The 25,959-nt window shown below is 50.4% G+C and overlaps 1 protein-coding gene across 3 annotated transcripts in view; it reads left to right on the forward strand.

The window, feature by feature from the left end:
- Nucleotides 1–390: 390 nt before the first annotated feature.
- The window catches only part of EVC2 (EvC ciliary complex subunit 2), a 128,764-nt gene continuing 103,195 nt past the window's right edge, over nt 391–25,959 (forward strand). For all 3 annotated transcript variants that reach the window (XM_027599895.2, XM_027599896.2, XM_027599897.2), the window contains exons 1-6: nt 391–636; nt 12,778–12,832; nt 16,048–16,214; nt 17,085–17,153; nt 18,940–19,126; nt 23,747–23,856. In XM_027599895.2, coding sequence (XP_027455696.2) covers nt 436–636; nt 12,778–12,832; nt 16,048–16,214; nt 17,085–17,153; nt 18,940–19,126; nt 23,747–23,856 — 789 coding nt within the window. In that variant the 5' untranslated portion in view covers nt 391–435. The remainder of the gene's footprint in view (nt 637–12,777; nt 12,833–16,047; nt 16,215–17,084; nt 17,154–18,939; nt 19,127–23,746; nt 23,857–25,959) is intronic.

A 25,959-nucleotide genomic window follows, 5' to 3' on the forward strand; every position in this document is an offset into this window, starting at 1 on the left:
TGGTGAGTCTGGAGCAGACTCTGGGCTCAGCCCGCTGTGATGTGTGCGTGTGTCAGGGAAGGCTTCCTGGAGGAGGTGGTTCTGAGCTGAGAACTCCGTAGGCATCAGTGGAGCAGCACTTGGAAGCCCTGAGATCTTTGGGAGCAGAGGAGCGACCCGATCTGAATCTGATTCGGGTGGAGCTGAGGCCCTGGGCGGGGCGCGAGCAAACCCAAGTGTGGCTCCGGCCTCGCTCCCTCCCTCCCACGCTCGTCGCCCTCCCAGCCTCCTCCCCGCCCTCCCAGCCCCCCCAGCCCCAGATGCCGGAGTCCGTTCCAGAAAACTTTCCAGGGCGGCTCGCACTGAGCATGCTCCGCGGCGGGGCGGGCCTGGGGTCCGGAAGCTCCGGCGACTCCGGCGCGCCCGCCACTTTGCGATCGCGGGGCCGGAGGGGCGATGGGCTCGGTGGGCGCCGCGGGGCGCGCCACGTGGGTGCTGGCCTGGAGCCTCCTGGCTGCCGCCCTGGCGCTGCCCGCTGGGCCCGGGGGCCGAGGCTGGCACCCCGCAGGCCGGGTACTCCTCGGGCGCCCCCTCGGCGGGCAGCCCCTCCCGCATCCGCCCGCGGCTCCCGGGGCGGGGCCCGAGCGGACTGCGCAGGTAAGGAGGGCCCGCCACCAGTCTCCTCTTGGAGGACTCCTGCGGCTGAGCTCCGTCTACACCGGCGGCGGGGAGACCCCTTCGAGTTGGGGAGATTATCGGAGGGAGGGAGGGCAGGGTCTGAGTAGGATGCTTCGGGTGTTCCTTAGTGTTTGGCGCTCAGGCCTTCCAAGTCCCAGGAAAGCTGGAGCCCCGCGCGCTGGCCGCGGGCTTGGACTTTGCCAGCCGCCCGGGTCCAGTCCCTCCCTGAAGCCTAAAAGCCCAGTGACCTAGGCCAGGCGCTTCACTTCTTGTGCCTCGGATTCCTAGTCTGTAAGCCTTTGCAGCGTCTACCCCGCGGGTGGGTGCGCGAGGTAGGCGCGTGGGCCTAGGCACCGCGTTTGCGGAGCTGAGCACGCCTCGAGTGTAGCGGTTGTTAGAAGAAATCTAAATAATATGAAAAAATGAGCAGTTCCTAAGTTATATATTCTTTATGACCCTTAAAAGTTATAGTTATCTACTGGTGAATCTTGGTCACTTCAGTAATGACTAAGATACCCCTATTTCCGTAGTGGGTTATAACCCACTTTGCTTTTATGCTATTTAAATTAAGTTCTTTTCACTTCACAGGGCACTCTATCGCTAATCGTGCCTACAGTTGGTGGAGATTCTAATCTCAGTTTCCCAAGTGCCAGTGTACTCTTAATTCCTAGTTTGACATCTTTGCAAATAAATGCATGTACGTGCTTTCTAAATGCTTTAAAAAAAATCAGCACATTCACAATACTGATTATGTCTTTTGAGAAAAAAGGGGAATGCTTTTGGGAGGGAGTCCGAAGATACATTGGTAATATTTTACTTCTTCAGCTGGGTGATAGGTATCCAGAAGTTGGCTTATTATTATTTGTTATAATTTACATATACATTATACGCCATCTTTTGTATGTATGAAACATTTCGTAATAAAAAAGGAAGGACAAAAATTAAAAAAAAAGAGAGAAGAAGAACAGTTGGGATTACTGGCTGGCGTTTTCCTGACTGCACTCTCTTGGTTGCTGAAATTATCCACTTCCCATCCACCCCTCCCTCTGTGGCCCCAGATTTGGGAAGGCACAGAGTCCTGGCTGTCTCCCTAGATTCCCCTTGCCCCTTCCTCCAAAGCTGGCCACCAGTTCTCCTGCCTTTTCTTCCGAGTCCGCTGGGATGTCTGCAACCCCCGCCCCAGCCCCCAGGTTCAGTGCCCACCCCTTAGCTTCTGGCCTTTGGTGACCATTTCATGTGAGTCTCCGCCACCCCCTAATTTGTGCTCTCCCCCACCCATTTCCCCCAATGGCTGGTGTCCAGGATTGGTGATCTGTCCTTGGTGTACCTATGACCACTTCCCTCCCCAGCCCTCACCCCGTCTCATTGACTCCCGGCAGCTAGGGTTCTGTTTCCAGGACTGCCCTGTTCAGTGGTCTCTCCCCTCACTGCCTTGGGGGTCCTCCCTGCCCTCCCCCAGGGGCTGGCTCTCCTGGTCCTGTTGGGTTCTCTACCTACAGACCCCAAGGTGCTTGCTACCCTTGCTACAGAGTTTTAATCTGTAAACCTTTAAAGGAGATTCTGTTCCTTTTCTGTTATTAGAGTTTCACTAGAGAAGACTGAATAACAACACTGTGTCAATTTACTGAGCTTTAAAAAAGTCCCATGACAGAATGTTTTCACAGGGTCCTTTCACTTGCTCTTGTCCCATGAGGTGGGATGTGTCTGGCTCATTTGGCAGAGGAGAAAACCCGGCCCAGATAGCCAGCCCCCCCAGGCCTGTCCTAGGCTCTCGTGCGGGCCCCCGTGTTCGGAGCCCACATACCTGGCCGGCTTTGCACTTGCTTTCCTCTGAGAAATCAGTGTTGGAACATTCTGGTGGACGCTTGTCCCCAGGCTCTACCAGAAAGTGCTTTGAAAACCTGAAGATACATGCTTAGTGTAAACTTACCGTCTGTCCCTTCTTGCAGAGGGTAAACTGAGAGGCAGTTAACAACCATTTCCCACATGGCCTGAGATGCTCTGTCAATGCAGGAGCTGCTAGCCACCTGTGGTTATTTAAATTTACACATTTCAGGTGCTTAATGGCCATGTGTGTTAGAGGCTGCTGTATTGGGCAGCCCAGACTATGGAACATTCTTGCCATGGCGGAAACTTCTGTCGGAAGTTTGCTGGAAGGACAGAAGAGGCTCTGAGTCTGCCATTCACTTCCGGCGTTCAGGGATGGCTTTCTAGGTGCCAGGCTCCGTTCTGGGTGCTGGGATATCAGAACAAGGCAGTCTGTCCTCTTAAGAAATCTGCCTTCTTGGGGCAGAAGAAGGAAGTAAACAGTGGTGCCAATCTATGCCATAGCAGGTGGTGGTTTGGGCAGTGCAGTGGACAGAGTGGACTGGGGGAGATGGTGGTGATCGCTCTCTGGTCGAGTGGTCAGGGAGGGTGCTTTGAGGAGGAAACAGGTGAGCCGAGCCCTGAGTGGAATGAGGGAGGGCAAGGCCATGTCCAACAGAAGAGTTTTCTGGAGTGCCATGATAGTGAGGCCAGAGGCGGGGTGTGCTTGGTGTGGTCCAGGACCAGCAAGGAGGCCTGGGGGCCGCCGGAGCAGGGAGGGGGTCAAGGAGGTGAGGCCAAGAGGGTGAGGAGGGGCCAGATCAGGAAAGGCCCCCGTGACTTATGCTCAGGATCCTGGCTGTTGTTCTGAGTAAGGTGGAAGCCATGTGGGTTTTGAGCCCTGAAGTGATATACCATGGCTCATCTTTTTAAAGCACCCCCGTAGCAGGGGTGAGGATAGAGAACCAAGGGCAGAAGTGGCAGCAAGAGAGGAAGGTGGGTAGGAGACCAGGCCTAGACAGAGAGTACTGGACCAGGGTGGTGAACGGTGGGCTGCTAGCTGTAGGGTTTCTGGTGTATTTTGAAGGTGGAGCCAGTGGGGTTTGCTGGGATCGGCTGTGGATTGAGAGAGAGAAAGAGAGGAGTCAAGGATGAAACCAAGGACTTTGGGCCGAGCGAGTGGAAGAATAGAGATACCATTGGCTAATATGCTGAAGCCTCGTGGGGCCATCGGGAATTCTATTCTGGTCTTGCTGAGTTTGACCCGGTGGGCATGTACAGTAGAGCGTTGGATGGACAAGTCTAGACTTGGGCAAGGGATCAGAGCTGGAGCTACGGGAGCTGGACTACACCGGCTAGCAGTCAGTGTAGAAATGGCTGAACTCTGAGAAACAAACTGAAGGTTCTAGAGGGGAGGGGGCTGGGGGGATGGGTTAGCCGGGTGATGGGTATTAAGGAGGGCACGTATTGAATGGAGCACTGGGTGTTATACGCAAACAATGAATCATGGAACACTACATCAAAAACAAATGTTGTGATGTATGGTGATTAACACAACATAATAAAATAAAGTTAAAAAAAAAAAAGAAATGGCTGAGCTCACCTTGGGAGGAAGTATGGATTGGGAAGAAGGAGGTCTGAGGGCAGAGGCCTGGACCAAGCCCAGAGCCCTTGGACAGATCCAACAAAGGCGATGAGAAGGGGTGCCTGGTGTGACAGGAAGGGAACCAAGACTGTCACCCAGAGGTCAGGGGAGGAGAGCATTTCAGGGAGAGAGGGGTCAGTGGAGGCAGACTAATGCCCCCCAAAGACATCCACGTCCTGATCCCTGGAAGGAATGAATGTGTTAGGTTACCTGGCAAAGGGGAATTAACATTGCAGGTGGAATTCAGGTTGCTAATCAGCTGACCTTAAAAGAAAGAAGTCATCGTGGACTATCTGGGTGGTCCGGATATAATCACAGGGTCCCAGAACATGGAAGAGGGGGCGGAAGGGAGAGTCGGAGTGGAAGTGTGAGGACAGCCTGTTGCTGACCTTGATGCGCGAAGGGGCCCTGAGCTAAGGCACCATGGGTGGCCTCTGGAAGCTGGAGAAAGCCAAGAAATGTGTTCTCCCCTAGAGCTTCCAGAAAAAAAAAATGCAGCCCTGCCCCCACTTTGTTTTTTTTTTCTGAACTCTGTTCTTTTTTTATTTTATTTTATTTTTTATTATTATGTTAATCACAGAACATTACATCATTAGTTTTTTTCTTTAAATTTTTTATTGTTATGTTAATCACCATACATTACATCATTAGTTTGTGATGTAGTGTTCCATGATTCATTGTTTGTACATAACATCCAGAGCTCTATGCAGAACGTGCCCTCTTTAATACCCATCACCAGGCTAACCCATCCCCCCACCCCCCTCCCCTCTAGAACCCTCAGTTTGTTTTCCAGAGTCCATCGTCTCTCATGGTTCGTCTCCCCCTCTGATTTACCCCCCTTCATTCTTCCCCTCCTGCTATCTTCTTTTTTTTTTCTTAACATATATTGCATTATTTGTTTCAGAGGTACAGATCTGTGATTCAACAGTCTTGTGCAATTCACAGCGCTCACCATAGCACATACCCTCCCTAATGTCTATCACCCAGCCACCCCATCCCTCCCACCCCCCACCACTCCAGCAACCCTGTTTGTTTCCTGAGATTAAGAATTCCTCATATCAGTGAGGTCATATGATACATGTCTTTCTCTGATTGACTTATTTCACTCAGCATAACACCCTCCAGTTCCATCCACGTCCTTGCAAATGGCAAGATCTCATTCTTTTGATGGATGCATAATATTCCATTGTGTATATATACCACTTCTTCTTTATCCATTCATCTGTCAATGGACATCTTGGCTCTTTCCACAGTTTGGCTATTGTGGACATTGCTGCTGTAAACATTGGGGTGCACATACCCCTTCGGATCCCTACATTTGTGTCTTTGTGGTAAATACCCAGTAGTGCAATTGCTGGATCGTATGGTAGCTCTATTTTCAACTTTTTGAGGAACCTCCATACTGTTTTCCAGAGTGACTGCACCAGCTTGCATTCCCACCAACAGTGTAGGAGGGTTCCGCTTTCTCCGCATCCCCGCCAACATCTGTCGTTTCCTGACTTGTTAATTTTAGCCATTCTGACTGGTGTGAGGTGGTATCTCCTTGAGGTTTTGATTTGGATTTCCCTGATGCCGAGCGATGTTGAGCACTTTTTCATGTGCCTGTTGGCCATTTGGATGTCTTCTTTGGAAAAATGTCTGTTCATGTCTTCTGCCCATTTCTTGATTGGATTATTTGTTCTTTGGGTGTTGAGTTTGATAAGTTCTTTATAGATTTTGGATACTAGCCCTTTATCTGATATGTCATTTGCAAATATTTTCTCCCATTCTGTCGGTTGTCTTTTGGTTTTGTGGACTGTTTCTTTTGCTGTGCAAAAGCTTTTTATCTTGATGAAATCCCAATAGTTCATTTTTGCCCTTGCTTCCCTTGCCTTTGGCGATGTTTCTAGGAAGAAGTTGCTGCAGCTGAGGTCGAAGAGGTTGCTGCCTGTGTTCTCCTTTAGGATTTTGATGGACTCCTGTCTCACATTTAGGTCTCCCAACCATTTGGAGTCTATTTTTGTGTGTGGTGTAAGGAAATGGTCCAGTTTCATTCTTCTGCATGGGGCTGTCCAATTTTCCCAACACCATTTGTTGAAGAGACTGTCTTTTTTTCCATTGGACATTCTTTCCTGCTTTGTCAAAGATGAGTTGACCATAGAGTTGAGGGTCCATTTCTGGGCTCTCGATTCTGTTCCATTGATCTATGTGTCTGTTTTTGTGCCAGTACCATACTGTCTTGATGATGACAGCTTTGTAATAGAGCCAGAAGTCCGGAATTGTGATGCCGCCAGCTTTGCTTTTCTTTTTCAACATTCCTCTGGCTATTCGGGGTCTTTTCTGGTTCCATACAGATTTTAGGATTATTTGTTCCATTTCTTTGAAAAAAGTGGATGGTATTTTGGTGGGGATTGCCTTGAATGTGTAGATTGCTCTAGGTAGCATTGACATCTCACAATGTTTGTTCTTCCAATCCATGAGCATGGAACGTTTTTCCATTTCTTTGTGTCTTCCTCAGTTTCTTTCATGAGTATTTTATAGTTTTCTGAGTACAGATCCTTTGCCTCTTTGGTTAGATTCATTCCTAGGTATCTTATGGTTTTGGGTGCAATTGTAAATGGGATCAACTCCTTAACTTCTCTCTCTTCTGTCTTGTTGTTGGTGTATAGGAATGCCACTGATTTCTGTGCATTGATTTTATATCCTGCTACTTTACTGAATTCCTGTATGAGTTCTAGCAGTTTTGGGGTGGAGTCTTTTGGGTTTTCCACATACAGTATCATATCATCGGCAAAGAGTGAGAGTTTGACTTCCTCTTTGCCGATTTGGATGCCTTTGATTTCTTTTTGTTGTCTGATTGCTGTGGCTAGGACTTCTAATACTATGTTGAATAGCAGTGGTGATAGTGGACATCCCTGCCGCGTTCCTGACCTTAGGGGAAAAGCTCTCAGCTTTTCCCCATTGTGAATGATATTCGCCGTAGGTTTTCATAGATGGCTTTTATGATATTGAGGTAGGTACCCTCTATCCCTATACTCTGAAGAGTTTTGATCAAGAAAGGATGCTGTACTTTGTCAAATGCTTTTTCTGCATCTATTGAGAGGATCATATGATTCTTGTTCTTTCTTTTGTTAATGTATTGTATCTCGTTGATTGATTTGCAGATGTTGAACCAACCTTGCAGCCCAGGGATAAATCCCACTTGGTCGTGGTGAATAATCCTTTTAATGGACTGTTGGATCCTATTGGCTAGTATTTTGGTGAGAATTGTTGCATCCATGTTCATCAAGGATATTGGTCTGTAATTCTCCTTTTTGATGGGGTCTTTGTCTGGTTTTGGGATCAAGGTAATGGTGGCCTCATAAAACGAGTTTGGAAGTTTTCCTTCCATTTCTATTTTTTGGAACAGTTTCAGGAGAATAGGTATTAATTCTTCTTGAAATGTTTGGTAGAATTCCCCTGGGAAGCCATCTGGCCCTGGGCTTTTGTTTGTTGGGAGATTTTTGATGACTGCTTCAATTTCCTTAGTGGTTATAGGTCTGTTCAGGTTTTCTCTTTCTTCCTGGTTCAATTTTGGTAGTTGATACATCTCTAGGAATGCCCCCATTTCTTCCAGGTTATCTAATTTGCTGGCATAGAGTTGCTCATAATATGTTCTTATAATTGTTTGTATTTCTCTGGTGTCGGTTGTGATCTCTTTCATTCATGATTTTGTTGATTTGGGTCATTTCTCTTTTCTTTTTGATAAGTCTGGCCAGGGGTTTATCAATCTTGTTCATTCTTTCAACGAACCAGCTCCTAGTTTCGTTGATCTGTTCTACTGTTCTTTTGGTTTCTATTTCATTGATTTCTGCTCTGATCTTTATTATCTCTCTTCTCCTGCTGGGTTTAGGCTTTATTTGCTCTTTTTTCTCTAGCTCCTTTAGGTGTAGGGTTAGGTTGTATATTTGAGACCTTTCTTGTTTCTTGAGAAAGGCTTGTATTGCTATATACTTTCCTCTTAGGACTGCCTTTGCTGTATTACATCATTAGTTTTTTTTTTTAATTAATTTATTTATTTGACAGCGAGAGAGACAGCGAGAGAGGGAACACAAGCAAGGGGAGTGTGATAGGGGAGGCAGGCTTCCCGCTGAGCAGGGAGCCCGATGCAGGGCTCAATCCCAGGACCCTGGGTTCATGACCTGAGCCGAAGGCAGACGCTTTAACGACTGAGCCACCCAGGCGCCCCATCATTAGGGTTTGATGTAGTGTTCCATGATTCATTATTTGCGTATAACACCCAGTGCTCCACGCAGAACATGCCCTCTTTAATACCCATCACCAGGCTAACCTATCCTCCCACCCCCTCCCCTCTAGAACCCTCCATTTGTTTTTCAGAGTCCATAATCTCTCATGGTTCATCTCCCCCTCTGTTTCCCCCCCCTTCATTCTTCCCCTCCTGCTATCTTCTTTTTTTTTTTAACATATAATGTATTACTTGTTTCAGAGGTACAGATCTGTGATCTAACAGTCTTGCACAATTCACAGCACTCACCATAGCACATACCCCCCCCATATCTATCACCCAGCCACCCCATCCCTCCCACCCCCCAGCACTCCAGCAACCCTCAGTTTGTTTCCGGAGGTGAAGAATTCCTCATATCAGTGAGGTCATATGATACATGTCTTTCTCTGATTGACTTATTTCGCTCAGCATAACACCCTCCAGTTCCATCCGCGTCATTGCAAATCCTGCCCCCACTTTGATTTTAGCCCTTTGAGACTCATGTCAGACTTCTGGCCTTTGGAACTGTAAAGTAATAAATGTGCATTGCTTTAAGCTATTGGGTTCCTGGTGATTGTCAACAGCAGTGGGATGCTAATGCGCTCACGTCTGGGATGCTGTCCTAAGTTGTGCGCAGTGAGGGTGGAGAATGGACCATTGAACAGGGCCTGGTAGAGGTCATGGTGACCTTGTCAGGGGCTGCCGTTTTGGAGAGGGATAACCAGGGAGGGGAAGGCGGGCATTGAAAGGGGCTGTCAGCTGCCGCCTGAGTATGGTCTCTGTGAGAGCAGGCTGCTCCGTGTGGCCAAGGAGCTCCCAGAGAGGCACTCCCCAGGCTGGTGACACCCAGAAACCAGTGAGACCTCTGGGAGCACACCAAGGGGCCTCTGGCACCTGGGGCTCCCGAAGGCCTTCGTGGGTTGTTTGTTCCCTTGGAACCTGCCCCTTCCTTTCGGATGGAAATGTCTGTCCGTAAGGAGACCATCATCCCTTGGCCAAGTCAGGGGCCAGGTCTGCTTTGCTCACCTTGCAGTGCCCGGTGCGGAGCCTGCCATGCAGCAATGCTGGTTGAGAGAATGAGTGGAAAGTTCCAGGGGGCCGGGTTGTATAGATGTGTTGTATAGGGGCTGTCTGCTGGGGTTTGCCTGGGCGCATCCTGTGGATATGGTTTATCGCCGTTGGCATCAACCGTGGCCTTCTGGCTGGGGTCTCGGTGGCCGGGCTTCTCTGCTGGGAAATGCCCCTTGCCCCGTTTCCGTACTGCGCTTGCAAGGAGGAGGTCACAGCCCAGATCTGTGCTGTTATCACGAGACTTTTCTCTTGCCAGATGGCAGCAAAGGCTGCCTCCGTCCACACCAGTGTATCCTGACAGCACCTGACACACGGAAGGGCTCTTGAGGGAGAGGTGCCTCTTTCTGCCTTGTGGAAGGCACCTTCTGGACTAGGGTCTGTGCTGGCCACACTGTGCTGTCCAGGGAGACTCCGGGTCACCTCACGTCAGGTGTGAGGGCCCCAGGAGACCCCAAAGGAACAGGCCTAACGAGAGGCCCTGTGGCGTGCATCACTTTGTTGTGGCGCACGGACATGTGCTTCTGGTTGTAGGAGATGAGAGGGCACAGATGGCTTGGAGGAACGGGTCTTCCCTCCCCTGCCCGCAGGGGCACCACTCTTCTCCCCGAGGCCACCGAGGCTGACACTTTAGAACCTCTTTCTAGACTTTTCAACGTAATATGTGGTCATGGTATATAATGTCGTGTACTGTTAAACGTATAATTGTTCGTTAAGTATGTGATTAATATCAACTATGTTATTAAATACGTATACTTTATATACATCAAACAAAGAAATAAATACGTGTAGGTAAATAGGTAAATACGTGTACAAATAAAAATTACTATATATAAATAAATATATAATTGAATATGTAAACACAATTATGAGATACATAATCTTACATTTGAAGTGTAAAAATCTGTTTTTATTAAATGGGATGATATTGTAGTTTTGCAACCTAGTGATTTCACTTGAATCTTAACATTTTCACTAGGTCAACATAGATCTGCTTTGTTTATTTATTCCATTTATTCGTATTTGTAATTGCGATGAAATACACATAACCTAAAATTTACCATTTTAACCATTTTACCATTTTACCATTTTACCATAACCAATTTACCATTTTAACGTTGAGTGTAGAGTTCAGGGGCATTAAGCCATCACCACCATCCACCTCCAGAACTCTGCATCTTGGCAAAGCTGGAACTCTCTCCATGAAACACTCACTCCCCTGGCCTCCCTCCCCCAGCCCCCGGTGCCCACCACCCTTCTTTCTGTCTGTGTGGATCTGATGACTCCAGGAACCTCCCAGAAGTGGAATCCTACAACGTTTGTCTTTTCATGGCCCACTTCTTTCGCTGAGCACGATGTCGTCCAAGTTTGTTCATGTGGTAGCAGGTGTCAGAACGTCCTTCCTTTAAGGCTGGATGACATCCCTTCCTCTGGAGGGACCCTGTTTGGCTTCTCCACGGATCTGGCCATGGGCACCGGAGCTGCTTCCACATTTTGGCTATTGTGAATGATGGTGCTCTGGACGTGCGTGTACAGATACCTCGTTGTGATCTTACTGTCAGCCCCTTTGGGTGTGCCCCTATGTGTTGTGCTTCCTAAAATGGGTTTTTCCGATGACGAGTCAGGTGTGGACATGAAATAGGAGGAGCGCTGTGGAGAGGCACGGGAAGGAGGAAGAGGCTGCTTGCACCCACAGGTCCTGGGAGGAGGGAGGCACGCTGCACGGGGGCCACGTGGGGGCGGGGAGAGAGAGGGGACCCTTGGGCAAGTGTGTCTGTGGGGGTCAAGGGAAGAGGGGGTTTCACTGGTGCATTGGAGTACTGTGAGGTCACCGTGGGGGAAGGCAGGAAGAGTCTGGGGTAGGTCTTGTGCCAGGCTGGCTGGGTCTGGCTTATTCTCTACCTTCTCTGTATCCTCACCTGGGCCTCCTCCGTGCAGCCTGGGAACCTGGCTTATGTCATCCCAGGAGAGCCGCTTCAGCCTGGGATGTCCGGGGGTCTGGGGGTCTCCACGCACTGGGTCTCGACCACATGGCCCTCAGTGGCCAAGGGGTCAGGCCTCTGTGACCACAAGCAGGGATACGGAGAAAGCCTTCCAGGTGGGCAAAGACAGCGGCCATGCGGTCCCTCTCGACCCCACAGTGTCTTGCCCAGGTGAGCGCTGTCCCACCGGCAGCCATAGGAACTAGCCCTTGGGCTGGGCCCCGAGCTGGGCCCGAGTGTCCCACTCAGCAGTCATGGTCTTCACTGCCTGTGCACACCCTTTCTGCCTCCATTATGTACAAACCAGCACATCCAGAGCTGGGCTCTGTGCGTTCAAAGCTAGTCTCTTCTCCCCTGTGGGACCTGTGGGGAGAGATCTCGTTATCCGGGTGTGGGGATTTTGCTGTAAAGGGAGAATGACATTTCCCTGGCTTATTATGAAGACTGTTTGTGTGCTAGAGTGCACAGCATGGGACCCAGCCCATTTTAAGGGCTCCAGCCAGGACAGCTTTATCATCATCATTATTTTTTTTAAAGATTTATTTATTTATTTATTTTATTTGACAGAGAAAGACACAGCGAGAGAGGGAACACAAGCAGGGGGAGTGGGAGAGGGAGAAGTAGACTCCCCGCGGAGCAGGGAGCCCGATGCGAGGCTCAATCCCAGGACCCTGGGATCATGACCTGAGCCGAAGGCAGACGGTCAACGACTCAGCCACCCAGGCGCCCCTTGTTGTTATTATTATTATTATTATTATTATTGTTTTCTAGTAGAAAGGTCTGGGCTTTCTGGGGCCCGCTAACTTACAAAGGTGGACTGGGAGAGTTGTCCGGGCCCCATTTCATCACTGAGCAAGGTGAAGCAAGCTGGGAGGAGGCTTTGAGGTCTTTGCTTTTTTGATGAGGGTCTGAGGCTCAGAGAGGCTGAGAGACTTGGCCAAGGACACACAGCAAGGAAATGGTTCCAGCTAGAACCCAGTTCTCTGGACTCCGTATCTGGCATTTTATGAGCCACTCCGTTGGGACTTGCAAGATCTTGGGAACTCAGAGGCTAGAGGCTCAGCCAGTGTCGCAGGGTTAGTGAGAAGCAGAGCTGGGATTCGAACTCAGGTCTGAGTACATGAAATTTTGATCCCACAGTGCTGCCTTCCGGGACAGCTTCCCAAAATGTAGTCATGACTGAGTTGCTGGCCTCTGTGGGAAAGAGGAGATAATCCTGGACTCCTGATGGGGATGGCTCACTTGGAAAAATTTTGTTTCCCATTTCTGGAGAAGAGTGCAACTCCTCTCTGTGTGAGCCACTTATGAAAATGACCTGCAGTCACTTCTCACAAGCATGTTCTTCATTAGTGACTTTTGCCTTTTGCATTTTTTAGGACTTGCCCCGTTTGATTTGGCCCAGTGTGGAAAGCTCTCACTTTAAGACTGAAGGTAAGTTTTTCTTTTGGTTCGTTTTTCGTTCAGAGAATCGGACCCTAAAGTCTGAGCCCCCTGCCTCCATCTCCCTCATGCTCTGCTCATGTGCCTACCATGGGCGAATGCGGTACGTTACCCGCTGACCTGCAGAGCAGGGGGCAGTATGCGGCCCCCTCCAGGAGCTGGCTGGAGCTTTTGTGCTCGGAGCAGGAGTCAGGGTAAGGCGGCCCGTCCACATTCGCCCCTGAAGGAGTCTGATGAATAAGATATAGAATGTGCATAGGAGCAGGTGTGTGGGTTTCCTGAGGCTGCTTTCACAAATCACCGCAGACTTCGTGGCTTAGAGCAATGCGGATTTATTCTCTTAGCATTCTGGAGGGCAGGCTGGGAATCAGCGTAGCTGGACTGAGGTCGAGGTGTGGGCACGGCCGCACTCCCTCCAGGGTTCCGGGGAGAATGTTTGCTTCCCTCCTCCAGAATCCCCAGCTGTGCTCCTTGCCTGCCTTGGGTCCTGGCCCCTTGCTCGAGCTCAGAGCCAGCACGCCAGCATCTTGCCTCTGGGGGCACGTGGCCTTCCTCTCTTCTGCCTGTCAGCGCTCCCTTGCCTCCTTCTTAGAAGGACGCTTGGGATTACATTTCTGCTCCACTCAGATAATCCAGGCGATTTCCTCAAATCAGCGTCCTTCATTTAATCACATTTGGGAAGTCCCTGTTATATACAAGGTGGCATATTTACCGGTTCTCTGGACAGGTAAATTTCAGCCCACCACACCAGATGACAGAAACTGAGCTGGAACTCACCTAAGAAAAACAGAACCCAATGGTCTTATAACTGAGCCAGGCAGGCCCGGCCACCGCTGGCCCAGGGGCTCGGCATCCCAGGGCTGTGCCTTTCTCTTTCCATCTCAGCCCTGCTTTCCCCTGGTTCCCTCATTCCTGGGAACCTTTTGGGAACCATACAGCTGATACTTAGGCAGCGGAAGACTTCCCCGTAGCTTGGCAAGAGTTCCTGGGAAGACCAGTGAGCTCAGCCTGAGGCCGGTGCCTGTCCCTGAGCCTGTCCCTGGGGCTGGGGGTAGAGTATTCTGGGTTCTGTGCTTCATTCTGCTTCCTGGGGACCAGGATGGGCTGGGGTCCAGGTTGGCCCCCCTCATCTGCATAGACTGAGCAGGACTCTTAATGAGTAGAGAGGAGCTTTGGTGACAAAACCATCTTTCCATCCAGAGTCCCCTTGGCACAGATTGTAAATACACCTTCTTCGAGAATCCTGTTTTATACCAGGGATAAACAGATCTCACTTACTTGGGGAGTTAAAAAGTATTTCCTATGTCCTTTGTTACTCTCTGCAGACTTTACATTTTACAAAATCCAGTGTTTTCTCTTGAGTAAAATAGGCTGAGGTGATTTCACTGCATTCGTAGAGACCTTTTATTCATCGATTAGGCAAACTTGTTGGTGAAAGGGAACCCCATGTACTACTCTGTGATTGCATTAAGAACAGGGGACAGAGCAGTAAGGCCGCTAGGAGGGGCTTCAGGGAGGGCTCCGTGGAGGAGGGGCTCCTCAGCAGAGTCCTGAGAACTGACAGTTTAGCAGGGCCAGAGGATGGAAGGAGAGGCTTCCAGGCATGTGGCAGCCAGAGCAGGAGAATGAGGGTGTAGGCAAAGCACTGTACGGATGGTACAAACAGGCCCACGTGCTGGTGGCAAGAATGGGGAGACCACTGACCGATGACCTGCTGGGTGGCGATAGTCACTTCATAGCATGAATTTCTTCTATACTGTCTGTCAGCACCCGCCCTGCCTCATGAGAGCCTGTGGCTGGGCCTTCTGAGGGCCAGGGGGCATAAACAGGTGCACCAGAGATAAAGCCCAGTGTGGCCTTACGGGTTTATGTCCAGCAAATCTGCCGAGAAAGCACGTGTCCCTTAGCCTGAGGGGCCAGCAAGGGTCAGAGATGGGCGTCCCTTCTCCCTGGCACCTGTGGGATTTACTCAGACACTCCTGACTGGGTCAGCAGCTGGCCTGGGAACATGCCCACTTGCGGCGAGTCCCCGGCGCTCACCTTTATCCCCGTTCCAACATCATGACCTTGACCCAACTCAACCACAGACATGATCCAGGAACAAGATTCTAATTTTATCCAGAATCCAGTTCTACGCCTTTTTTCTTTTTTTCAAGTTTTTATTTCTTCCTACATGGATTCTGAAATTATAAAAGTTTTCACAAGCACATCTGAAGATCTCGCTATCAATAACACTGTAAGAACAACTGAAAAATGGTCATTCTTACTCAATTTCCAGTTTGCATCTGGGTAGAAGGTAAATGTTGAAAAAACCCAACCCAACAATCCAAGTCGTTTCAGACATTTGGGTTTCTGGCTTCGAGCTTTGATAAAACGCCTCAGGGTGTTCATGTTCAGCCCGGCATCTCGTTTGCTCCTTAGGCAGCCCCGTCTCAGGGATATTTTAGCTGCATTCCCAAGTGAGGGAAACTGAGGCTCTGAGTGTCTGGGGCCACACAGCCCATCAGCACCCACTCCTGACAGCGCTGCCAGTCCCTTCTAACTGACGTTTCTGTGTTACCCCTGGTGCTCATGCATTTTCAACATACGTTGACGTAGAGCAAATTCTGGAGGGAGCTGTTTCACGTTGGGTGACTCTGCAGGCATCGTGTTTGGCTATGGGCCCATCTTCCTCACAGTAGCCGTCAGGGGTGCTCACCATCTGCTTGACAGGTCATCAGAAGGACCCAGTGAGGGGAGACTTACTCTCTGTCCACAGCAGAGTTAGGGAAACTGAGGCACAAGGAAGTTAGGTGACTTGCCCAAGGACCCAGCTGGTAAATGACAGAGTCAGGATTCGAACCTGGGGCTGTCTGATGCCATGCGTGTAAGAATCACCCAGGCATCTCACTCGCCTGGTGGTCTGATTCAGTAGATCTGGGAGGGAGTCCAGGAATGTGCATTTTAGCCCGCACCCGTGATGAGTGACACACACTTTGAGAAGCACTCTCTTTAGGCTCCATAGCCCATGCCCCCCAAAGTGAGCACATCTCATTTTCCTGGCAAAGAGATGATAGGTCATTCATTTATTTATTCATTCACTTACTCATTTTCGGCAGACATCTTCCAGGGGCCTTCCTTATATATGTGGTCCTCCTCCTGAGTTTACCCCCCGTGTCTGACTGCCTTCCTGCATTCTGTCATGCATGTCCATTGCTGTTTTGCAGTGGGAGCACCATTTGGAAGGAAATTCAGCAGGAAAAGTGAAGTCTTCCATCCCCTCCCGACTTTTGCACCCTCTAGTGGTCCAAGGACTCAGTCCATGCTTGCTTTTACTCCCTCATGGCCCAAGAAGACTTTGTTTAAGAGAGAGTCTCCTATAACACACCACCTGGTAAGTAACACCTTTGGTCCTTTAACAGAATTAGCAGAGTTGGAAAGAAACCGGTTTGGGGCCCACTGGGTATAAGATGCCATAGGCTTTGGTTCTTCAGAAAAGCTTATTCCTTCTGTACAGAAGCATCTGGTATTGAAGATGAATAGGAGGTGTGAATCCGAGCAGGGGGCTGCAGGTTCTGCTTTAACTGGCCCCATTCGCTGCTGGTGGTATAAACACACACACGCATGCCTCTTGTCCGAGGATCAGCCCTGGTGTGCTGTGTTCCTGTGACAGGGGGTGTTGTTTACGTGAGACCCCTGGACAGAATAGAGCTCTGGGTGACCACACTTGGAAAGAAACCGGTTTGGGGCCCACTGGGTATAAGATGCCATAGGCTTTGGTTCTTCAGAAAAGCTTATTCCTTCTGTACAGAAGCATCTGGTATTGAAGATGAATAGGAGGTGTGAATCCGAGCAGGGGGCTGCAGGTTCTGCTTTAACTGGCCCCATTCGCTGCTGGTGGTATAAACACACACACGCATGCCTCTTGTCCGAGGATCAGCCCTGGTGTGCTGTGTTCCTGTGACAGGGGGTGTTGTTTACGTGAGACCCCTGGACAGAATAGAGCTCTGGGTGACCACACGCCTGCATTCTTGCTTCCTCATGGGCTTAAGTTCCAATCCTTTAAGTACTTGCTTAAGAAAATCTTCAAGATTACTTAAGGCAGTTATTAGATGACAGAAGTAAATCTCTGTCCTTCCTTTAAAAGGTCATCTTGTACATGTATTTATTTATTTTTAATTTTTTTTTACATCTTGTGCTTTTATTAAACGTGCATAGTATGAAGTGTTTTTCATTTTCTAATCATTTCTATATTTTATTGTAGTTCGGAGACATCTCAAGAGATGTTCCAAAAAATGCTGAGGATGGAGTGATTTTTCAGAAATGTGCCATGGTAGGTATTCATAGGTGGCTTGTAGTGGAAGAGAAAATAGTTGGATTTTGACCAAATCATGTCTGGGTAGAGTTACGTATTTAAGGACTGGCAAGTCACAGGGCTGTCTACCTGTGTCTGGACATGTGAGGGATGAAGTGAGGTACAGGGGATTTTCTGTTTTGTATCATGGCACCAGGACAAGAGTTTTAGTAACAGTTAAACTCGTGTTTGTGAAAATGCACTGTGGTCATTTAGAATGGGAGAGAAAGAATGATGTATTTTCTTTCAACATTGATATGGTGCTTGACAAGTGTAAAAATTTTATTCAGTGTTTTTAAAGTCTTGGATCCTTACTAATCCTGGGAGATGGTGTTTCACATTATTGTTGTGTTAGGGATCCTCAGGACCACCCTCCCTTGGGCTCCATGATTCTCTGGAAGGACTCTCACGACTCAGGAAGCCGTCAGACTCGTAGTTATGATTTATTATAGCAGAAGCGTGCAGATTCAAGTTAGCAAAGTAAAAGGTATATAGGAAGGAGTTGTGAGACCAGGCACAAGCTTCCCACTGTCCTTCCCTGGTGGAGTCCTGCGGCCGGCATTGCATTTTCCAAAGCAGTGACATGTGATGTCATGTACCAAGTATTGTCCACCAGAGACACATACCTGAGCCTCGATGTCCAGGGGTTTTAATGTGGGTCCCTCATGGAGACATGCGGTGCCCACGTGACCTTAGTAACTGGTCACCAGCCGCTCCAGAGGTCACCTTGACGCAGCTCGGCTCAAGGGCCCCATCTCCATTCGCACCATTAGCACACACAGCCTGCTGTGGCCCGAGCCCCCAGGTATATAAAGATGCTCTTCTCAGGCAGGGTAGTCCAAGGGCTTTACAGGTAACCTCCCAGGAGCTGGTTGGGAGTCAGTCCTTTCTTCAGGGTGTGCGGGGTCTGGGCAGTCCACACCTGCGGAGTTAACCCTCTACTGGACAAGCCTTGATTTATCTCACGCCTTCAGCTGTCCTGTTGCCCTTCCTGGATATAGTTGGTGCTACCAGTTTCTCGTACGTCCTCCTGGAGATGTCCCTGCTGTGTGCATGCGTGTGTGTGCGTGTGTGCGCGTGTGTGTGTACCTGCATATACAGACATTGCTTCCCTCTTTCCCCAGCTCCTGTGTCCCTTCTGGGAAGGCTGGGGAAGGCGCGGCAGGGGTGGTGGGAAAAGCCTCGAGAGTGGGAACAGGGCAAGGTTGCTGAGCCCAGGTGGGGAACCAAGCTGCTTGGGCCACCAGACAGCTTCCAGCAGCCTAGCCATTCAAACGCATGGCCAAGCAGAGCCCACCTGGGAGAGACTGACCAGGAGGATGGAGACCGACCAGCTTGCTCGATCCTGGACGTCAGATGGCAGTCAGACGCCCTGGGCAGGGCTCTGGGGCTGGGCTAAACCTTCAAAATGACGGTGTGAGAAGGAGCCGTTGTTTGCTTTTCTTGGTCACACTGATGGCCACCATCTCCCCAACCTGACTGTGGCTCTTGCTTCGTTATTTTTTCTGTTTCCCTGGAGGAGTAATTTCATTGCATTTCAGGGTCCCAGTGGCTTTGAATCTGTCACCAAGCAATGGCTTAGCAAGCGTGAGTCCACACATGTCCTGGGGCCTTTGAAATCAGACCTGATAAGTTCTCCAGCCCCGGTGAGACGGTCATGCCCTCCCTCTGCCTGAGGACCAGACGTGCACAGGCCCAGCCAGGGGGTCATGTTAGATGGTGGGACTTGCCAGCAAAGCTGCCCTCCTGTCATCTCCTCTTCTAGGTGTCCGGGCACAGCGAACTGCAGACAGCTCACGTGAGACTGCTCGTGGACAACACCAGGACCCCCATGGCCCCCAACCTCTCCGATCTGCTCCTGCTGGACAACATCACTGGCCTCTCCGTTACGGGGTCAACTGGAAACCAGACCTCGGCGGGATTCCAGGCTTTCAGAAAGAAGTTTCTGCAAGGTAATAGCAGCGCGTATGAAGTCAGGGAGGGCAAGTGAACGTACAGACGCTGACAGAGTGTGTGATGCATGGCAGGCGGGTTCTTAAACACGTGACATGTGTTCACTCACGACGGATTTTACTATCAGGTATCGAAGGAGGAGACCACCACTCAATAACTGCACCCGAAAAGCTGGACTTGTTAACTTAGATTAGAGAGAGGTAGGATTTGGGGGAAGAGTTGTTAAGAATAAGTATTTCTAGTCTTTTTATTAGTATCATCAATTTTTATCATGAAGAATTCCAGACATAACCAAAGATAGAGTTTATAGTGAGCCCCCATCTGCCCACCACCAGAGGGCCAGGTTTCTTATCCTTCAGTGAAAGGCAGAGCTTGTGTTGGGGGCTGCTGGGTCGAGGAGGGATTGGTTTGACACTGGCCCTCGAAGCATGCTCGTGAGACCTTCACTCGTGTTCTCGCCTGGTTGCTGGAGTACCTCTGCGCTGACGGGCTGGCTTTCTGAGCACCACCGTCCCTGGCTGGCTTTGGAGGTGTGTGTCCTGAGGCAAGTTGTCGTTGGTTAATTAAACGGGTTTCAACGAATTCTGGAATTAGTTGTTACCATGACCTCAGGACTGTCCATTTTCTTGGGAGGGTGAGACTTCTTTTACTCCGAGTACTTATCTCCTTTACGGAGGAAAAGATGGTCCACTCCATGACCCTTATCCTGTAGTGTATGCTCTCACATGCTCAGGACTGACCTCTCCACTGAGCCCACGTTGCTCCCCAATCATGCCACACTTTCCCTCTGAGCCTAGAAAGGGCATCAGAGTCCTACTTCACAGAAGCTACCAATGGGGTTGGCCCACAAGCAGCCACGTCTTTGCTGGCTGTGGTTTAAGCAATGTCATAAAAACCATTAGGATACGTCCCAGCCAAGGGGTCCTCAGGGCCTTCCCTCAAAGATGGAAAAATAAACCCTACCCCCCACCCCGCCTCCTTAAGCTAGTGAGCCGAGCACACACTCGGTCTCAAACCGACCTAGATTTGACTCCTCACTTGGCCACTTAGGAGCTGTGTTGCCTCTGGAAATTACTGAATTTCTCTGAACTTGGGATGTGACGTGTTTCTATCAGCACCTCGTAGAGTGGTGGCAGAGACTGAGCGAGGCGACGTGCCCTGGCTCTGCCCGGCTCCCTCCCCACGCTCTCCCAGCCTCTGGTCTGGCAGGCCTGCCTCTCTCCTCTCATGTCCCCAGCGGCTCCCAGCATCTGCACTCCTGCCACACAGATCACACTTGTCACTCTCCCCTGCCTGGCGGCATCTGCTCAGGCCCCAGGCTCTGCCTGGGGGGCCCCCTCTCCTCCCCTGCACCTCACTTCCCTGCCCTCCTGCACTTCGCCCGTTCAGGGCTGCGGGTCAGCGCGGGGTGCTGAGCCCCACCAATCCTGACCTTTGCCCGCTGCCCATTCCAGAACATCAGCCTCCTCTCTGTCACTCGGGGACGGTGACGATGCCTGCTTCAGGATGTGACTGTAAGGGGAAGGGGGTTATTTCATGGGAAGCCTGACCTGAGAAGTGTTCCCTGTGCCAGTAGTGATTTGGTTGATTGTTTTGATTGTGTGTGTGTGTGTGTGTGTGTGTGTGTGTCTCATATGGAGCACAGGTGACGGCCCTGGGGGAGAGGTGGTGCAGGGCACCCCGGCAGCCTCTGCCTCCTGCTCTGGGCATCGCAGGCAATGAGGTCTCCTCCGTCCACAGTGGGGCGCCCTGTGGGATCCGGGGGCTGGCGCCCGGGCGCAGGCTGTGAGGGCGACCAGCCGCTGCGCCAGGTAAGGTCTGCTCCCAGGACCTTCACTGCGGTATCGTCTCAGTTGATTCTGTCACGCCGCCTGTGAGCCTAAGGATTTATCATTGCATAAAAATAAAATGAAGGTGTTGAGATTTTTAAAATAAAAATCCTAGTGGTTCCACAGCCTCAGTGCTCATTACTCCTCTCCTTTACATTTTTTTTTTTTTGAGGTCTCCACACATTGAGAAATGAAGTACTTGACAGCATTTGAGGGTTAAGCGCTGACCCCTGTTACAGGCGGAAGGCAGGGCTGGAGGACAGGCTTTGATTGATCAGGCGGCCCTAGTCTCTGACCCGCAGAGCGGGATGGGCTTTGTCCCCCACTGGCCATTGCAGGCTGGCACCCCCAGCCAGCAGCCCACTGCCGTGGGTCAGTCCCTCCCATCAGTTGGGGTGAGCTGCCCAGTGAGGAGGGGTGGGGAGAGGCCTGCCCTGTTTCAGGGAGGGTGCCCATGCTTGCGGACTGAAACGTCAGGGGTGGGTGGTGAGCGTGAGCTTCCCCTGAGGATCTCTTGTGTTGTTCTCCACACTCCTGGGGCTTCTCAGGAATCTGCAGATTGCGACTGGTCCCCTGGGGAAGGAGATCAGCCGTGATCAGGACTCAGGACAGGCCTGCACCCCCAAACCACCCACCATTTGCCCCTTTGTGTGTCCCTCTGGGACTGCTGGAGGGTAGAAGAGGTGGTTTTTCTGTCCTGTGAAGGCTTTGACTCAGAACATGACATTATCAAATAACCTAAAGGGTACTCTATACCCAAGCCTGGAAATTCTCCCTGATTCTGATACCCATTCAATCAAGTCCTGCCACGTTAGTCCACAAGGTGCTAGTCAACAGGGTGGGTCACGAGCTTTGCAGTGCCCGTAGGGGACAACGCTGGGTTCATTTGCACAAATATCCTCCAGCAGTGACCTGCTACCACCTCCTTTTTGCAAATTCTCAGGGAGAAGTGAAAATCCGAGGAAAGAATTCCCTACAAATTGGAGCCCAAATATATTCAAGTCCAAAAGGAATTAAAATCTGAGATCAACATGTTTGCCCTTGTAAGTTTGAAGTCCAAAGTCCATCATTCTCAAATTAAGTTAATATTCCCCACACCCTCTTCCCAATATTTTATTCTATCCAGCCCCCCCCGCCCCTACCCCCCGAGGTTTGTAGCTGTCTGGAAGGAGTTGGGGTTCCTTCCACAGCAGAAAGGGTGCAGCTTCTTTGTCTTGGAATCAGAATGAGTTGAACACCAGGTTTCTCGTGTGCCTTACTTCTAAAAAAGTTCAGGTATCGGCGCCATGGGAGAGCATTCTGTCTGTCCCCACAATGGAATATGACTCTCAGTAAGACGGAATGAAGAACTGATTCATGCATGACATAGATGAACCTCAAAAAAGGTTTGCTCTGTAAAAGAAATCAAACACAAACAACACATATTATATGATTCTCTTTCTAGGAGATGTCCAGAAAGACAAATTATTACCACCCCCTCCGCCCCCCAAAACCAGATTAGTGGTTGCCTAGGCCTTGGTGTGGCAGCGGAGAGTGACTGCCTTTCTTGTTCGGGTGATGGAAATGTTCTGAAATCAGACTGTGGTGTGGTCGAAGAACTCCAAATACACAAAATCCCTTGAAGTGCACACTTAAAACAGGTGAACTGGGTGATACGTAAGTTTTATCTCAAAGCTGTTAAAAAAAAAATAAGAAAGTATCACAACCTCAGCCCCACCACCACTCAGTTCAGACGAGAAGCCAGTATCAGCTCTGGCCGGGCGCAAGGCGGTTGTCACAGAAAGAACTGGGACAGAGATGGTCCTTTCAGTTTTTGTTTACAAAGTGCCTTGGGCTCTGCCAGGTGCCCAGAGCCCACGAGAACGTCAGCTCAATGGAAGGCATCCGCTGTTGGGACTTAAGGTGGGCAGGACCCATCTCTAACATCAGATGGGAGGGTCCCTCCAAGAAGCGGGGCTGCCTCCCGCAAAGCTAGAAACCTGAGGTAGTAGCCCCTCTGCCCCCCACCCTCGTCTGGGGTTCCTCTCTTTCCCAGCTGTTGGTTCACCTTGGGGTCTGAGGGTGGCCCCTGTCCGGGAGCAGAGCTGCCCTCTCCAGAGAGCCTGGATGTTCCATTTGACTTCTTACTAAGGAGAGCTGTGAGCGAGGGAAGATTCCCCCTAAATACAGACAATTAACTTTTGTAAGGAAGAAATTGAGGGCCAGCTAGAGACCATGGGGCTGAGGGGGCCCCACATGAACCCATAGGGCCAGGTCCTGCCTCCCAGCGCCCCTTGTCATGCTCACAGAACCAGCTGCCCCGAGGGGTCAGAGTAGGGCTTCATGTCGGTCTGTCCACTGAGGCCCACAAGTCCGATGAAGACTCTTCTCCTTAGTTGTGTGAGCAGGATTTTGGGGAATAAGTAGATCCCTGCCTAGATTCCAAACAAAACAGAAAGTTTCTGGATTTCCCAAGTGTGGGAGTTAGCGATACCCCGGGATCAGGAAGACTGGCCCGCCCAGTCCCGGGCAGTGCTGGAGGGGGCGGGGGGGCCCCCGGAGAAGACCGTACAGGGGCAGCAGGGGGCCCTCCCTGGCTCTTCGCACCTGCTGACATCCTCTTCCAGGGGAAGAAGAGGGACCCTGTGAGCAGGCACGCACAGTTCACTGTCCCCATCGCTGGCACCTGAGACCTGAGTGGCGCCCTTGTTGTCCGCGTCAGCTGTGGTGGCAGCCTCCTTTGACCTGGGGCTTGTCTGGGGTGTGGCGGAAGGGCCCCTCTTGACTCACACATGCTTTCTGTCTGAGCAGTGGGAGACTCCTTCTCGGTCAGCTACACAGCTTCCATTAAGGCCGGAGAAGTGGGGAGCGGAGAGGTCCTGATGCTTCCTGCCCAGCTCACCTTTCAGAGCTCAGCGCAGGTATGTCCTCCTTACTTTGGTTTCTGTGTCCTCACTGTTGTTTTAGAAGCTTTGACACTTAGGGCACACTATCTCTTAGCTCCTCTCTTCCTTCCCTCCCTCCCTCTCTCCTTCCTTCACTTCTTCCCTTCCTCTCCCCTTCCTTCCTTCCTTCCTTCCTTCCTTCCTTCCTCCCTTCCTCTCCTCCCTCCTTCCTTCAGTGATACTGAATTCTAGACGAGTGGGTGGGCCCTGGAATCTCACACACTTTGCTGTGAACCTGGCTCCCTTTAGTATCTCAGTAGGACCTCGAGTAATTCCTTAACTCCCATGGGTCTGACATAGGGTTATTATAAAGATAAGTGATCGGTAGATTTAAGTTCTTTTCACTGTGTCTTGCATATAATAAGCACTCAACCAGTAGTTTCCGTTTGCATGAGTTCACTAGGAGCTGCCTTGACAAAGTTCCACAGATTAGAAGTCTATGTTTTCATGATCCTGGAGGCCGGAAGTCTGAGCTCAAGGTGCACGCAGGGTTGGTTTTTCCCGAGGCCTCCCTCCTGGGCGTGTGGACGGCATCTCCCCGTGTCCTCACGCGGGCTTCCCTCTGTGCATGTCTGCGTCCTGATCCCCTTTTCTTACAAGGACCCCAGTCAGATTGCATCAGGGTCGCCCTAATGGTCTCATTTTAGGTTACCCACCTCTGTGAAGTCCCCCCCTCCAAATACCATCATGTTGTGAGGTGCTGGGGGCCAGGCTTCAGCATATGCATTCTGAGGGGACACGATTCAGCCTGTAACACCATTACTGTTCGTATCTTCATGTTTCGTTCACCTTTTAATCTGCACGTGTGGCGAATGTGGTTCGTTGCGTGTCGTGCCCGGGCCCGTGCACATCCTGGGGACGCAGGAGGAGATTCCATCCTTGTCCCAGGGAGCTCATGCTCTAGTTACTTTGGTCATTTTGCTCTGAATTCGGCCTCTGGAGGAAGTACCTTTCACTAGATGGGGAAAGTGAGGCTCAGAGTGCAACTGCCCAGGTCCCACGACAGAATCCCAATCGACCGCACAGCCACCAGCTCCTTCCGCCCGAGGCTCAAGGACCTGCTGCAATAAAAATAAAAAAAAAAATAAAAAAAAAAATCCCAGATGAAATGAGATAAAAAGAAAGATTCCAAAAAGGTAAAGACCGGATACAAGGAAACTATTATATCAAGCTGTCAGAAGAGACAAATGTCTCAGAAATTAATTAGGGACAAAGGAACAGAGGACAAAGAAGGATACAAAAATAGAGATAAAATCACCCAGAAGAAATATCGTCCCAATTTCAGAGGACGGGAAACCAAGTGAGTTAAAATCAGAAGGGAAGAAGGCGACAGTCAGAAACCCAAGGGTGGAAACTCAGAACCTCCACAAAACCGAAAGCCTCCACCTCCTCATGCCTGAGCATTAGGACCTCAAGACCCTGGAAGTAGCTGGGGAAGGCGGGTGGGGGGAATGGAGGGAGGATGGAGGTGGGGGATGGAGGGGAATGGAGGGGGGATGGGTGTGGGGTGGAGGTGGGGGATGGTGGGGGGGTGGAGGGGCTCCTCACTCACTGCAGGGCCACCCGTCTGTTCCTTTGCTTGGGGCCTCGCCTGTCTGTCACACTGGCTTTATTTCTCTAGGAAACCCCCACCCCCGCTAGCCCCAGGAGACCAGGAACCTTATCTTTTCTATTGACACCTGTGTTTTCCGTGCCAAAAATAGAGCCGTGCACAGTAAATGCTCAGTAAATATTTGTTGAATAAATGAATGAACAAATCAGTAAACTAATGGATCTTGGGCAAGGTTTAGTTTTTAACTTCTCTGAAGCTCGGGTTTCTCATCTACATAAAGGAGATGATTCTAGCAATGTCTCCAGTCTTCCGTAGGGGTATGTGAGACATGAGCTGTGTCTGTATGCAATGGCCTGCAATTTCCTACCGCTTCCAAACCGTCAGGGGCAGATGTTCTGCAGATGGAGCATGAACAGCACACCTGCCCTCCTGAAGATTCCAGAGTTCCAAGCTTCACTGGCCTGCGTGCCGGCTCTGGTCGACCAGCAGCGTCACCTCAGCCTAGTTCCTGCCAGAGAGATGAGTCC

The sequence above is a fragment of the Zalophus californianus genome, chromosome 2 (genome assembly GCF_009762305.2).
Source record: "Zalophus californianus isolate mZalCal1 chromosome 2, mZalCal1.pri.v2, whole genome shotgun sequence".
Taxonomy (NCBI): Eukaryota; Metazoa; Chordata; class Mammalia; order Carnivora; family Otariidae; genus Zalophus; species Zalophus californianus.